The sequence below is a fragment of the Leguminivora glycinivorella genome, chromosome 6, assembly GCF_023078275.1.
Source record: "Leguminivora glycinivorella isolate SPB_JAAS2020 chromosome 6, LegGlyc_1.1, whole genome shotgun sequence".
Taxonomy (NCBI): Eukaryota; Metazoa; Arthropoda; class Insecta; order Lepidoptera; family Tortricidae; genus Leguminivora; species Leguminivora glycinivorella.
The window spans coordinates 4,836,839-4,852,261 of record NC_062976.1 but is presented as its reverse complement, the minus strand read 5'-3'; the positions used below and the strand labels follow the sequence as shown (position 1 = coordinate 4,852,261).

General features: G+C 34.9%; 1 protein-coding gene across 2 annotated transcripts in view; it reads right to left on the bottom strand.

The window, feature by feature from the left end:
* Positions 1-366: 366 nt before the first annotated feature.
* The window catches only part of LOC125227454 (RNA pseudouridylate synthase domain-containing protein 2-like), a 337,736-nt gene continuing 322,679 nt past the window's right edge, over positions 367-15,423 (bottom strand). The window contains exons 6-14 of one of the 2 annotated variants that reach the window (XM_048131778.1): positions 14,255-14,342; positions 12,118-12,226; positions 10,538-10,649; positions 9,148-9,344; positions 8,190-8,387; positions 6,832-6,930; positions 6,507-6,628; positions 4,491-4,673; positions 367-3,980 (exon numbers count right to left, since the gene is read on the bottom strand). In XM_048131778.1, the coding sequence (XP_047987735.1) occupies positions 3,906-3,980; positions 4,491-4,673; positions 6,507-6,628; positions 6,832-6,930; positions 8,190-8,387; positions 9,148-9,344; positions 10,538-10,649; positions 12,118-12,226; positions 14,255-14,342 (1,183 nt within the window). In that variant the 3' untranslated portion in view covers positions 367-3,905. The remainder of the gene's footprint in view (positions 3,981-4,490; positions 4,674-6,506; positions 6,629-6,831; positions 6,931-8,189; positions 8,388-9,147; positions 9,345-10,537; positions 10,650-12,117; positions 12,227-14,254; positions 14,343-15,423) is intronic. The other variant, XM_048131777.1, reaches the window with a different exon arrangement.

The window sequence follows — 15,423 nt, the reverse complement described above, 5'->3', positions numbered from 1 at the left end:
AGGGGGGGACGCACTTTTTTTTCCTTTAGGGGCGATTATTTCCGAAAATAATAATATTATCAAAAAACCATCTTAGTAAACCCTTATTAATTTTTAAATACCTATCCAACAATATATCACACGTTGGGGTTGGAATGAAAAAAAATATCAGCCCCCACTTTACATGTAGGGGGGGTACCCTAATAAAACATTTTTTTCCATTTTTTATTTTTGAACTTTGTCGGCGTGATTGATATACATATTGGTACCAAATTTCAGCTTTCTAGTGCTAACGGTTACTGAGATTATCCGCGGACGGACGGACGGACGGACAGACAGACATGGCGAAACTATAAGGGTTCCTAGTTGACTACGGAACCCTAAAAAAACGATGTAAAAAACTATGATGATTATCCTCTGAGCACCTCTCGAACTCGTGAGTGCCAAATGTCTCTACTTACGTTAAAACGTGTAACAATTACAATGTAACTGTAATTTAAAAAACATTACTATTACAAGTTATCTTTACTCTTTCATTATTTGAGAAGGCACATGAAAATTTCTTACAAATAAATGATAAACCGAATGCGACATGCATAAACATGTCGAGAGGCAGAACTGAGAAAGTAAAAAAACATGATAAAGTAAGACTGGGGGATATTCTTTTGAAACGTTCTAAAACTTAGAAGACCGCCAGCCTTACAGTTATCCAAACAGTTCGCTTAATTATTTAACATAATGTATAAACATGTCTTAAACACTATAAAAATACAACAATATTCGTCGGTGAGACCATTCTGCAACACGGCATGAATGATCTCAATGTGGTACCTAGGTGATATGCCACTGATTACTTACTCTGTACAGCTACAGTTTTTACAAAATTCTTTTAAAACATGGATTACAATTCTAATATTACGTGACTGTTCGGGTGTTTCCCTGACTTTTAAATTACTTTGATCCCAATAGAGACAATAGAGAATGTGATAGATATAATGCGAAAGTAATAGAGATAGCAGAATCACATTAGCATTATATGTACATTGTATAGCCGATAGCAACAACAGCGAAATAGGCTTCGTTTGAAGTAAGCAGTCCACACAACAATTTTAACCACCAATATCATTATTAATGAACGTAGTTTTATTATTAATGACTTAATGAATGCTAACATCACGCGAGGTAAGCCGATTTGTGGTGTTTATAATTCGATTTTATATCGAGCGTATCATAAACAAGGTTTAGACACTAAATATTTTTAAATAGGTATTTTTAGTGTTCCGTTTTTTGGTTGGGATAAGTTTACGTCTTTGTCATTTTTGTGTACATAATCTTGTTAACAAAGTTAAATACTTATATACAAAAACAACACAAATCAGCAAGTGTATGTATCCTGTTGTTTTTAGATATATGAAATGTGAATTAAATGATCACATAGTGATAGTTGCTTACTTCAAACTCGCCATAATATCATTATATAACAGGGTACAACATATCTGCATACTACTGCTACACTACAAGTAAGAAAAATATATATTTTTCCAAACTAATTTTATGAAAGCTCGTGAAACTTTATTAATAACAAGAATTGTCTTTTACATTTAATACCTACGATAAGATAAATATATCTACCGTAAACGAACCAGCGTTCAACCATCGTGTCATTTCGAGTTTAAACGACAATAATAAACCATAAGAACAATCCAAACAAGAATAATGAAACCGTAAAAAACTTAGAACTAAAAACACACAAACGTAAATATAAAATATGGCTTAGCCAAGTGACAATAATTGATGGAAAACGCCAATCTAATGTGAAAAATTGTTATGGATATGGTCACAGTTTTCGATGCCATGTTTTTTGTCCGGCTGGCGTTTGTCGAAGTAAGATTGTCATTGCCTAAGCCCTCGAAGTGAACATCGCGTCCATGTCTTTAAAATGTGCTTCGATCTGCTGTGTCATCTATTGTAAACTTAATATCTGTCTTTGGAAATACATAAAGACCTATTGCTTTGGTCATGTTAAAATTACGCACAAACTGTCTTTTTTCAAAGTTGTCAGCGAAGAGGAAAATACAATAAATGCATTATCACAAAAAGCAATACAAGAGAGAATTTTATTTTTAGAGAGTAAAATTCGGAATTGTCACAATGTAAGTCGAGTACAAAATTCTGAAGGTCTGTCTTAACACTTTAAAAATTTTATTTCTCCTCTACTCAAAACTATGGAAGCCAAAATGTGACGACGTCACTATATGCCGCCTACAAAATGCGTTATTTTAGATTTATTTTTACTTATGCATTTATTATAGACACGTGTCTGTCTACTGATACCGAGATAGCTTTTCTAAAAAATGTTTAAAAGTGGTCCTATTTTCAATTTTAATAAGAAAATATGCAGTGGTCCAAGATTGATCGAAATCAAAATATTCATGCGGGGTGAAAAACAACAAAAAATATTCCTGTTTTTCATCGCACACGTTTTGAATCTCTAATAAAATGTACATAAATTTGAGAATTAAAACGAAGAGCTATCCCTTTGTGTTTTATTTATAAATCATTTTCATTTCAATTTTTTTAATATATTCATTTATGATTGTGGTTCTGACCCTGCCTCGTTAAAGCGATATACTATTTTACAGTTACCGATATTCTATCGTTACATCCTTAGTCCTACATTACAACAAGCGACGAAACATCCTAGGCCGATAGGAACTGAACACTGACATAAACATCTAAAATCGTAAACTACACACAAAAAACCGAAAATGATCAAGAACGTATCAAAATAAGTGCTCAATCTAAGATCTCATTATATTAAGGCCTAAAATACTAGTTCCATAGATGCTACAATTTAGAAATGAAACCGAAACTTATATCAAGGTGAAAATGTTTATGATCAGAGATCTGTACCTACTGCTTTTGTAATAAGACAAGCAGAATAGTTTATATTGGTGTCAGCTGTACACATCTAGGCCTTAATATTCGGATTGATCTAAGATCTGTGGCTTTTTCACCACATTGACACTTGACACAGACAATTCGGTGCTTATTTGTGGGTTGATAACTAACAGCGTCAATGTTCTTTGTTGAACAGGCAATGAATGGCGAAGTATCACTTTCGGGCGCCAATTGTCACTGTGGTGCAACAGTCACTGGTCACTGCTAATGAAACTAGTATAAGAGGTCCAAATAAGAGCGGAACATCGTACGCAGAAATAATCTAAATTACTTACTCTAATTCTCACTTAGTCTAGTTATTATAAAACGTACGCCAGCGATACTAACAGCCGATTAAACCATCATCAAACGAACGGCACCTCGCGATTTACATTGGTAACTACGGTCCTAGTCAACGATTATGGGGCCATCTAGTTGACAAAAGTGAAAACAGCTTAACAATCATCAACATCTCATTTTAAAACATTATCAATAAAATCAGTCCAAATTGCATTATTAACAGTTTCAGTAAGATCAATGTAGGAAACCATCTGTGAGGTAAGACCGTCTACAGTTCTATTGTTATTAGTATGGCGTTGAAAATACAATCCATAAAACGTTTTGTTTCATAATATTCTGAAATTGCACTGAGTGATTTTAAGATCGCGATCCCACATGTTAATCATATTAGTCATATCAAACAAACTTTCGATGAACGAATAAATACATGCTCTCAATGTAGGTTTCTGGATGTGATTCTGTCTCGCTTATCAGTGGTTTTATGGGAAACTTTGTTAAATATGACCATCTTAACACATTTTCAACATTTGCGATCACGAAATCCAGTCAGAACAGAGTAGCCGCCTAGCCGGTCTTGCCTCGCAGACGCTAACATTGACCTTGATTTAGTCTTTATATTTCCGCGGTCTGTGGTTGATGTACAGCGAGGAGGCGAGGCGCCGCCGCAATGGTGTCAGTTCGTGTGACTATGAGCTCTCCGGTTCGTCCCACTCCACGCTCGCCCACTGTGGCAGCTCCGTCTCGTACTCCCAGCCGGGCCCCTGTGCAAATAAAAAAAAACTTACTGTCATTCTGAATAAAAAGATTTGCAAAACTTCCATGATTCATTAGGTAATCGTGCTCTTTATCTGGAAGTTTTTTCGAATAACATTTATGCAAAATTCCAGGGTTCCAGAGATGGCATAAAGTAATTACATTGAGAATCAAAAAACTTGGTATTATACTGTGTTGTATGCTCTCTTGTCAAATATTAATAGTCTCGAAAAATCCACCTTGCAAAGCGTTGAGAGTTTTTTGCAGCAGTAAACTTAAAATGAAGATGCTAAGGATTTATGCTTGGAGACAATAGGTGGTAAAGGGTGGAAGGGCCAGTTACTTTGTATTTCCAAGCATGTAAATACATGACCAGGCCTCTAGGCCTTGGGTCACGGTAGCGCACCCGGCACTCGTAGCAGTGAGGATTGAGACTTGACAGACATCAGACGTGGTCTAAGAAACTGGTGGCATATTGGAAGAGCTTGCTAAAGTTTTATGCTTGGATAATAAGTTACCTTGTACTTCCAAGCATGCAGATACATGACCAGATCTCTGGGCCTTGGGTCACGGTAGCGTACTCGACACTCATAGCAGTGAGGGTCATGAGACAGAGCATCTGAGGAGCTGCTGGCCGAACTGACAGAGCTCGTCGCGGTGGCCGCGCAGCCCGTCTGCGTTGCCACTGTCACTTTGTCCGACTAGAAGAGAAATTTGAAAATAGAATATTCGTCAGGGTGTTGGTGGTCATACTCCAACTACACAAATAGTGGTGGAGTGTTCTACGGTGATTCTTATGGGGAATTTTGACCAACGTAAAAAAATTGCTGCTCGTTAAGAGTCATCACAAGTCATTAAGAAGTTCCATTTTGATCTTATTGATTTTGACGAGCGCAAAGATCTATAAAAGATCCTTCCTTTTGTAGAGGCGGGGGAAACACATCTAGTTGTGTAATCACTCTTTAGATATTATCTAAAGAGGTAGTTATAAACACTTACGCCACAAAATTTATTTTAAAAACTATTCACTAAACGTCCAACGCCAGCGATAAAATCAAAATTTAATCTAGCTTGAGCGGGTTTAAATATAATTAACCAGAGCCCAGCAAAATTCATTAAAACTAACAAGCCACTGTAACCTGATTTCAGTTTAGGGACCTTATATTAGAATCAACAAACCACAATTCGAAATAATTCGGGTACCCTTTGGTTCGGCATTGTTTGCCCATACGGGCTTGTTAGCCGGAAGTTTCGTTACAAATTCTATATTTGATATCGAATTTAAAGTTCTCAGGCAAATTTTGTACTACATAATAGTATAAGATTGGAATGATTTTGTAATACGCTAGCTTTTGTCCGCGATTTTGTCTGCGTGGAATCATAGGTAAGATGAGAAGAATAAGTACAGCGACTAGACAAAATTTAATGTTAAAAATTCAATTTGAGCTTATTACTAACAAAAATATGGGTCGATAGACCTGAAATAAAGAATTTCAATTTCAATTAAACAGGTAATTCATTTTTTCCTTCCGTTCCCGATTTTACCCTTTTATGGAATTATTTTCGTCATAAAACTTATAATATAATAGGGTATAACTTAAATAACTTATCTGTAACATCAACTTTAAGAAAACCTTTGTCTTCAAAAATGTTTGTTGATCAAAATACTCGAATATTTCAGAACAAAATATCCCTTTCATTTAAGAGCTATGCTTTTCAGAGCTTTCACTGCGATTCCATGCGTCTTCTTTGATGTGTTCTTTTGATATTAAAATTCCTTGTGGCATGCTCAATTTAAGAAAATGTTTGGCATTTTACCTTTGTTTTCACCTCCAACAAACAGACACTTCGTATTTATTACCACGTAACAAAATGTCGAAGAATGAAAAATTCACTTGATGTTAGGTTAAACATGGGTTTTTGAAAACGTGTTTAGTGAGTGATAGTTTCAATTTTTAGCTGTCCAATGCAAAGCTTTTCTTGTCTCAAATACAGCGGAGCATGGTGCAAGGCATATCGACAAAATATCTCGTGACTCGTAGTCAGAAAGCATGTGAATGTACTTATAATAAAGTTAGTAGTGATAAAAGTGAACAAATGACATCAATTGCTTCCGAGGTGATACCACATTTTGTGTCTGCATATTCATATGTATTAAGGAACAATTTCAGATCCTATACAAGTATGCACTTTACGTATTAAGGGCGGTAAACAAGAATCCAAATCAGGCGTAAAGCGTAACTAAAATGAAGGGAAGCGTTCTATGAAAGCGTCTAAAGTTGTTTGTCCCTATGCCAATTTTCTGCAAATTGATTGATTTAGAGGATCTTTTACTAAGCCAGTGTGAAGAATTATGCACATAAAAATAATCACCTTCTTTAAACGCTGAAAACAATTCACAACACACGAAATAAAATGCGTTTGTACTGGAAACCCCATGGAGTGCTCCAAGGGTGCCTTTTGGATCCTTTGGTGGGTCCTCTAGAAGCGGACCTTTAGATATTTTCATGTAGTCTTTCAAGTGTGATGGTTACCTTGGCGTCACTAGAGTCGTCGTTCATGGCTGCCGAGGGGGTGGGCGAAGGCGCGAGGGTGCAGACTGCCGGGGACGCGTCCAGGGGCGCTTCTGCTGCGCTTGAGGGGCTTGGTAGGGTCGCTGTGGGAGGAAATTCTCTTTGAAAAATTTATTAAAAATAAAAATATGACAAAGAGCAAATGGACTATTATGGTACGAAATAAAAAAAATCTTGTATATTTTTAACCGTAATAACAATGACAATTAATATTCCATTAAAGGATATTTTACTTCAGATATCATACTCCGACTAACCAATTTTATTAAAGTAATAGCTGACTTACGCGTCATGATAGTGGAAGCCGTCACTCCTGGCGCTGGTGACTCCAGCCTTGGAGACGACTCTCTGGAGGTTGGCCCAGTGTCGCAGTCATCTTCAACACCTGATGGAAAATTAAAATTCATTCATGATTTAACCAAAAATATAAATACAGAAGTAGCCCTGAAAATTTTGGGTAAAATGTTCACATGAACGTCTTGACAGGAAGCCTCTTTGCCATAACAAGATTACTAGTTTGGTTCAGGGAGTGACACAAAACATTATACCTTTTCTGAGATGCTGCTGAGAATTGGATTAAAATTATAATTCAGATAAATCTTCGGCATGTTTCCTGATGGTAAAATTGCTACACACTTACTGTTTCATCAGTTTCATTACCTTGCCATCAACTTATGCTGTTCATCGTTCGCTAAACTATCAGTTTCGTAAAAATCTTCGAACAACAACAATAATCAACCGTTTTATCCCTCACAAGCATCGTCATGAGCTTTTTCTACATTAGCTATAACACAAATCACATTACTGTTTACTATTTCAAGATGTTTACCTCATCCCCACAAATGTCTTTATGACCTTTTTTTATTTATACTTACATTATGTAGTGATAACACAAACCATAATTTTATTTTATTAACTATCTCACCTTTCAAAAATAAAAAAAAGCAAAAAATGAGCTTAAATTATACTATCTATCTCTATATTAAGTTGCCATTTTTATTTATTGTATTTATGTATGTATGTATTATGTGCATGTAAGGTATATTTATTTATGTATATATGTATATGTGTTTGTGTTGGTTTTCTCTATATTTTTTGTTCTTGCACTGCCTGTTAGCTTTTGTTTCTGTTCCGTTTTTCCAGCTACCCTAAGGTTGTCTGGAAGAGATCGCTTTTTAGCGATAAGGCCGCCTGTTGTTACCTAGTTATACTCTCACTCAACATTCTGTATATTTTTTACATGTAAAATGCTAAAATGGTGAAATAATAGTACATTGTGCAACAAGGGGAGGAAGTTGAATATTACTAACGAGAGTAAGTTAAATCGCGACGACTTGCCGGAGCGATTTAAAGACTCGAGTTAGTAATATTCATACTCCCCGAGTTACACACAATGTTTTTCATCACACTCGCAATGTATTAAAAAATATGTAAATAGATGTAAAAAAGTTAAGTACGGTACAAGAAATTTCATTATTCCCTTGGGAGAACGATTTTTCTATAACTCACGCTCCGCCTGCGTGCAATAGCACATTTAAAGTGCGGGTGTGATGAAAAGAATATTTACTTACTTACTTACTTTATATACTAGGGGATCGTTTACTTTGGGGTAACCTGTTCAAGATCTTTTATTTACTGTCTCACCTTTATCATCACGCACAGGCTTCGAGAACAGCATATCATCATCACCAGCGTCTACTCCCAGCCAGTTCTCCGCGTTATGTATGGCGATGAGGTCGCGGACTAGCTGCTCGTCTGTCTTTCCGCCGGTGTCGCCGCCCTTGCCTCGGAGTGGGCCGAAGACTGGGTGGTTGTAGAGGGGGTCGTTCACTACGGGGTAACCTGTTCAAGAACGGGAGCATGTTGTTATAGTTATATTTGCTGCAAAATAAATGTAAGGCGAAGCATATACCAGATGGAGTTAAATAGTGCTAAATTTTCTTCGAGGTCACATAAAAAAAAAATGAAGTACTTAAATATTTTAGACAGCGAAAGTAGACGATCTGAAATTGATATCTTTGTGCTCGGAATGTACTATTAAGAGCTGCCTCTATGTGAGAAGCAGAATATATCAAATCATCTTCTATGAGAATTTTGGATGTGTCTTGGAGACGCCCTAGGTCTCAGAAAAAATAAATTAGACATCTCAAAAGTATGCAACCATTCTTCAGGATGATGTTGACTGAATTGAAATACTTAACAACTAGGTATATCAATAATTATGTGTTTTTTTTCTTTGTTTTTTAATTATTAATTTTTATTGTATCTTTTGAATATTCTTGTATTATTTTATATGTGTTGTATCTTGTTTTATATCACGAATAAATGATTTGATTTGATTTGATTTGACTTAAGTAATACAGATTTTGATAAGTAACTAATTTTAAAGTTATTATCCGTTCTCATCTTGCGCTTCTATAGGTGTGTGGAGCAGCAGGCATGTCACAGTGCCTGAAACAGGATGGGTATGTGCTGCTATAGGACTCTATAGCCATCAACAAAGATGCAAGCCCCCGTAAACCTACAAGCGCCGCAACAAACATCTACAATAGATGCTGTGGCCAATGTGTATCCGTTATACAAGAAAACAAGGTAGACTCACCTAGATACTGCAAGTGCACTCTGATCTGGTGCATTCTTCCAGTCTTCGGTCTGCACAGCACCACGCTAGTGTTGCTCCTGGGATTGTACCCCAGCCGCTTGAACACCGTAGAACAATCCTTGCCCTTGGCTGACACTTTGCATACGCCGATCTTGTAGCTCACTACTTCTATGGCCTCTTGGCATTCTATTTCCTCCCTGTTTTAAAAAATAATTTATATTAGAGGTTATTCTTTGTCAAAACTCAATACCTTCACTACGGTACAAACTTTAATATAATGTCAAGATAGGTCATATCATATATTAGCTCTAAATACGATATGCATTGTATATGTAACAGCCAAAAGTGACGGTTTTGCTTGAAGGAATTTATCTTAAACAAAAATTAAAATGATTGGACAGTACAACTTTACTATTCATCACCGATTAGTTTTTTAAGATAGTACATCCCCTATGTGGGTATTGAATTTTAAATAAAAAGCCAGCAACAAGAAATGATTCGTAAAAATGCAATTTATTTCTTACATTGGGTCTACCGTCGAAGCTTGTATTTGTTTTTTACATTTTACCATTATTGCACTTTTAAAGACTTGTTGTCATCATGACCTAGGAATGAGAATATCCTTTTTTATTAATCCATCACCCAACGTTATTAGCCATGCCACTCCATATTAAATTACAGCCCATTTTTCTTAACACGAAACTGTCAACCTTGTCGATTGAAAACTAATTAACTAGCAGCTATTTATAATTGATGAGGACATTGATTGAGCAGAAATCTGCAATGCCAGTGCCGATGAAAATGGCTGATCGCCAAAATTTTAAATAAACAGAATAGATTAACGAGACGTTTCAGTGTTTAGAGAGATAAAAATGGAAAATTATATAATTTTGTTTATAGTAAATTAGTGAAGGTAAAGGCATTTGTCTTTGTATAATAAGACGATTGTCTTTGTATACATACATAATGTTGTGGGTGTGAATAATGAAAATATTTGTCTGTTAATACATCCAAATACCTACTGTTGATTTTTTCATTGCGATTCATGTCTGCATTTATAATTTGCGAAAATATCTGTTCTATTTGAGGATCGGTCAGAAAGAAACATTTTTTTACTCCTGATTTTTTGTTAATGCAGTAGGTATTACAGATTTCTGCATTGCAGTATTCATTTTATACCGCAGCAATGCCTTACCAACTAAAATAAAATGGCTGCATCAATTTCACACGTGTTAAATTTACATGCTAATTGCTGGAAAGATCTTGAACGCGAAATATTTAACACCAGCAAATCAATGTCAATTCACAACCAAAACATAAAAAACCACAAGGTATAAATATTTATTCGAGCCAATGTTGTCGTAACTAATAATGTAAACAGCGCACTCACTCAGGGAATTCGCCGTCGACTCGGCAGACATACTCCTTTTGCACCTGTCGGTTTCTTATCTGGTGTTCCATCTGTCTCGCCTTCTTGGGGCTTCGACCGAATAAGAGCAGCCCTGATTGGACAAAAGGTTTATTAGACTTTGTATACAATGCTATGGTTACAGATAGTATTCATAGATATTCGTAGAAAATATTCATTGTTATTTTTTTATACAGCGAATGTTTTTACATTCAAAAGTATGTAATTTAGATTTTATGAATGAAAGATCAAAAGCAGATTTTTTGATTTTCCATTAATACAGTTTTGATGCAATGTATCCCTCTATAGCTAGCGATCTATTTATGACTTCTAGACATTAGCCCTAGTGTAAAATTCGGACTCTAAAAAAAATTGACATACTTTAAAGTTGTATTACATTTTCAAAGTGAAATAGCTGACTATGTTTGTGTTGTTTTGATATTTATATTTTACTGTGGACAGCTTGGCATTTAGCAGTAATTCCGTGTTTTTGTTTTCCCCATTTTATCGCGAACAAACTAGATCGCAAAGGTCAACTACATAACATTATACTAAGTATGATGAGAAAGACTTGCAGGGGTATTCTAATTTTAGTAATAGGTTATGAATACGACGTTTAGTTATGGATATGATTTAATTCATAACCTGTTTAATAAAATTATAGATCTTATAAGAAATGATGACGTACTAGTATATCGATTAGATAAAGACATTTATATTCAAGTATGTAAATCGGTACCTACTTTAAAGAAAACCATAAACATGATGATATATGTGACTTTTTTAGATTCTCTCTAAAGGAATGATAAGGATTTTATTATTATTAAATTTGTTTGTCTTTACCATATCTCGGGACTATGAGGTTCCGGACCTTTGGGAGGCATGCGTGAGGTCGAAGCCAAGCACAGACGCCCTTTAAGACATTTTAATCTAAATGAACGGGATACACTTTAATCTTTTCAGTACAGATGGTGTTTTTTTTACGCACTAGTGCGAGAAGTGGTTCATTATACGCCAGGTCGAAACTTCGGAGGGCCATCTGTACTGAAAAACGTCGTACGATACACGTGCGAAAAGGAAATTCGTAACTCGTGTCGAATTTATCGGCACTCGTTTCGAACTTCCTTTTTTACGCACTTGTATCGTAATGTACTATTATTGCACTACAAAATAAGGTTCAAATGGTGGACTTGATGCCTTAAGGCATTCTCTACCAGTCAACCAAAGGGCTTAACCAGAAAGATTAAGTAGGTGCAGTGTCTTATTTAAAAAGAAGGAAAAGGAAACTGTAACCTAACTACACTATTACTAAGATAACTAAGAAGTAAGATTTTGAAGAACACATTTTTGCAATTGCAGTATAACCTTGTGTATGGAAAGGCAGATTTAGGGCCAGTTGCATCAACCACATTTGACAGACACTATCATCGTCACGCAGCAGATGACTATGGAACTTCCCATACAATAAAATTTAACGAACGCTTTAACGATGACAGGCGGTTTGATGAAACCGGCCCTTAGTATTATTGTGGCTTTATAGCCATTTCATTACGGTGGTTTACCTGATGTTAGCCTGTCCAGTCTATGTATGGTCCTTAGGTTCTTCAGGTTATACTCCTTAGCCAGAATGAATACAACCGTATTGTGTCGGTATCGCCCACACGGGTGAACCTGTAGACCAAACTTCTCTGTTAAAAAACATTTTTGCAGAATTATGTTCATTGAAAAAAAAAAAAAACAGTTCATCTTCAGTCACTTTGTTCATTATGAAAAGTAAATCTGTTAAAATTGAAATTACTTTGAGACTTTTTCTGTAAAAATCGTGCAGTACTTATTTTAATTATAGAAGTTGCAAAAGACAAACACGTGTATCTTAAACAAAAAAATCCTAGACTTAAATAATATGAAGAGCATGCATTGAAATTAATGTTCAAAAATCACCTTTAAACATAATTATATAGTAAGAGTAAAAGAGTAAGACAACACAGATGACATGCAAGATGAAACATAAGCACAAGTTAATAGGAACATTGCGATTGCTTAAGCGTTTCTTTACACGAAATGTTAAACACTGACCAAAAGTGAAATGATCTGGACAAATATAGGTAGATACAAGAAAATACTAAAGTGTAAACCTTCCACGATAAGAAATCATTTACATAACAAATAAATAAATATTTTAACTAAGGCATACTGTAAAAAACAAATATCGCCTAACTTTAGAGATTCCCTCCAGATTACTTAAAACCTTTTTCTACACTTTAACAATAGTTTTTTTAATGACCCTAATTCTACTGCTGAGTAAAGGCCTTTTTTCGCTTCCAATCTTCCCAATAAGTAATATGAAGATCAATCAACATTGAATCAATAAATAGTAGATATTTGAATTAGCCTCCTATTAAAATTCAATAATACTGAACAATTTCTTTCTATTTGAAAACGATTATAAATATTTCATTGGAGATTTAACTAATCAGGACAGTGAGATTTAGATGAAAATACAACTCACAAACTAAACTAAAATTTTGCTATCGTGGAAGGTGGAAACAATTCTGTAGATTCATCGTTATACAAAGACAAACAAGGTTTACAAGGGGCTCGAGCTAACCACTTGCGGGTGGTTTTGTACAATCCTCAAACGTGTTTGAGGGTTTTGCTCGAACTTTGGTGATTCATATCTCAGGACAGACTCTGAAAGATTTGGTAACTCGCAGTTGATCCCTAGGGTTAAAATAATCTCAAAGGTAGTCTTGAAATTGTACTCCTTCATAAATTTAGAAGTGTATTCGTCTAGCTTTATTAATAATTTTCTTCACTCTGACTAAATCTGTAATATCAGGTTAAAGCGTTAGTAAAATTACTAGCATAGCGTCTTCTTATTGCTACAGTCATTATTAAGTTGCTCCTTGCTGAAACTACGAAGTGTTTACCTTCAGCTCTACGTGATAAACATTACTTTAATTAACTCATAAAACCAGACTAGCTCAGATTTTTAAATCTCAACTACATTCCAAGTGTACTTAGCAAAATTAATAACAGAAATGAGTTTACATTTTGTACCACGTTTACAAACTAGTCTAAAGTAATAACAACGCCACAAAGCTGTGCTTCGGTACAAACTTTTTGCTCTCAAATATACGCTTAAGTAAAAAAATGCGGGACTTTTTAATTGGACGAGTTTAATTAGAATTCTAATTAAGTTTTCGACGTAAAAAATTAAATTAGAATGTCGTTCTGAACCCTTTGACTTTACGAAAAAAAATCAGAATTTCCAATTAACTTGAGCGTAAAATATTTTATATCTATTTCATTTAATAGCCGCAGATGTTTTCCTTGGAACGTTAAATCACAAATTAAGTTTTAATATTATTATTAGACAACATTTAATATATACAATACATATAAAAATAAACAAATATGTTGCCACTTTATTTCCTGTCAAAATTTTTAAATACCTGTATTTGTATGATTGATCGTAAGTTTGATGTAATATCCCAAACTTGAGAAATTATAAATACTACGATACACAAAAAAAAAAATATTTAAACATATAATTAGTACTTAGTACTAATTGAACATCTTTCAGCAACCAGGCGCATTTCTCAGACCAAAAGGCATTCTTTCAAACTCAAAAGACCCAAATAGCGTTGAATCCCGTCTTCAGAGTCTGTCCCACTCAAGGTCGCACGCTCGACTCACCGGCAGCGAGCAAGGCTTGTCTAGCACGAGAAGCTCGTCGTCAGCATGAATGATGCGCAAGGGACAGGCGAGCACTGGAGTTTCGTGCCTGGCCCACCACAACAATTATTAACAGTTCGTATGATGTTGCAATTCACGTACTTGTTGTGAACATTGAATGGTGCTTTTGTTAAATTTTTAAATCGAATTCGTGAATAAATAAATAAGCAAAAGACGTATTTTATATAAAACATTACACTTCCTTTTAAAGTATAGTATAGATAATATTGTGTGACTTTTCAGCATAAATAAAATAAAAATCATTATCTTTTTGATTGATGACAAAAAAAAATTGGTGAGACATAATATAAACTATTCAATGTTCACAACAACACATACGATTTAATTATATTACCAAAACAAATCTTTCAATATACCAAAGATAAGATAAAAAGATTTCAATAAAACAAAATCTTCAAAAATGGCGACCATAAAAGTCATATTAGTGTCAATATATTCACTGACTTCTGGTCTGTTTGTGTATTACAACATCATAAACGAAAACATTGTGTACGCCGATACATTGACGTGGTAGTGTCTAATCTAAGTGTTGGACTGTAAAGTGTGCATTAAAAGAAGGAGTGTGTGTCAAGTAAAAGATAGTGAAAGTAGTATAAGTCTTTAATACTTTGATCAGAAATCTCCAAAAATATGAGTAAAAAGAAGTGTGAGTTTATGTTTTTGTAACGTAGCCCTTTCACAATCAAACACAGCGAAGGACACGGCTACATATTAACATCAATGCATGCCAATAAGGTTTAAGTGACATTTTGTTCAAAAGGGTTAAGAGTGACACCGTTTTACTAAAGCACGTAATTGTTTATGGCGATCATGCAGCGTTCAATGCATGACATCAACAAAATGTGAGCAAAATAGTGCGGTAAGCTCATTGTCATTTTGATTCATTTCATACATTCCGCGATCGTATGCCACGCTGCATAAAACAATAACGCGTTTTCTGGTATGAAGTTTTTGATCCGTGTTTAACAAATTTGAGATGAAACAAGAATGTTGCATTATATTTAACATACATAACTTACAGGACCGATCAATTATTAATGTTAGGGCAAAAGTGAAGGGTATTAGGAAGACTAAAAGCTTGTAGTAAGCTCCGTAGTTCATAATCTTAT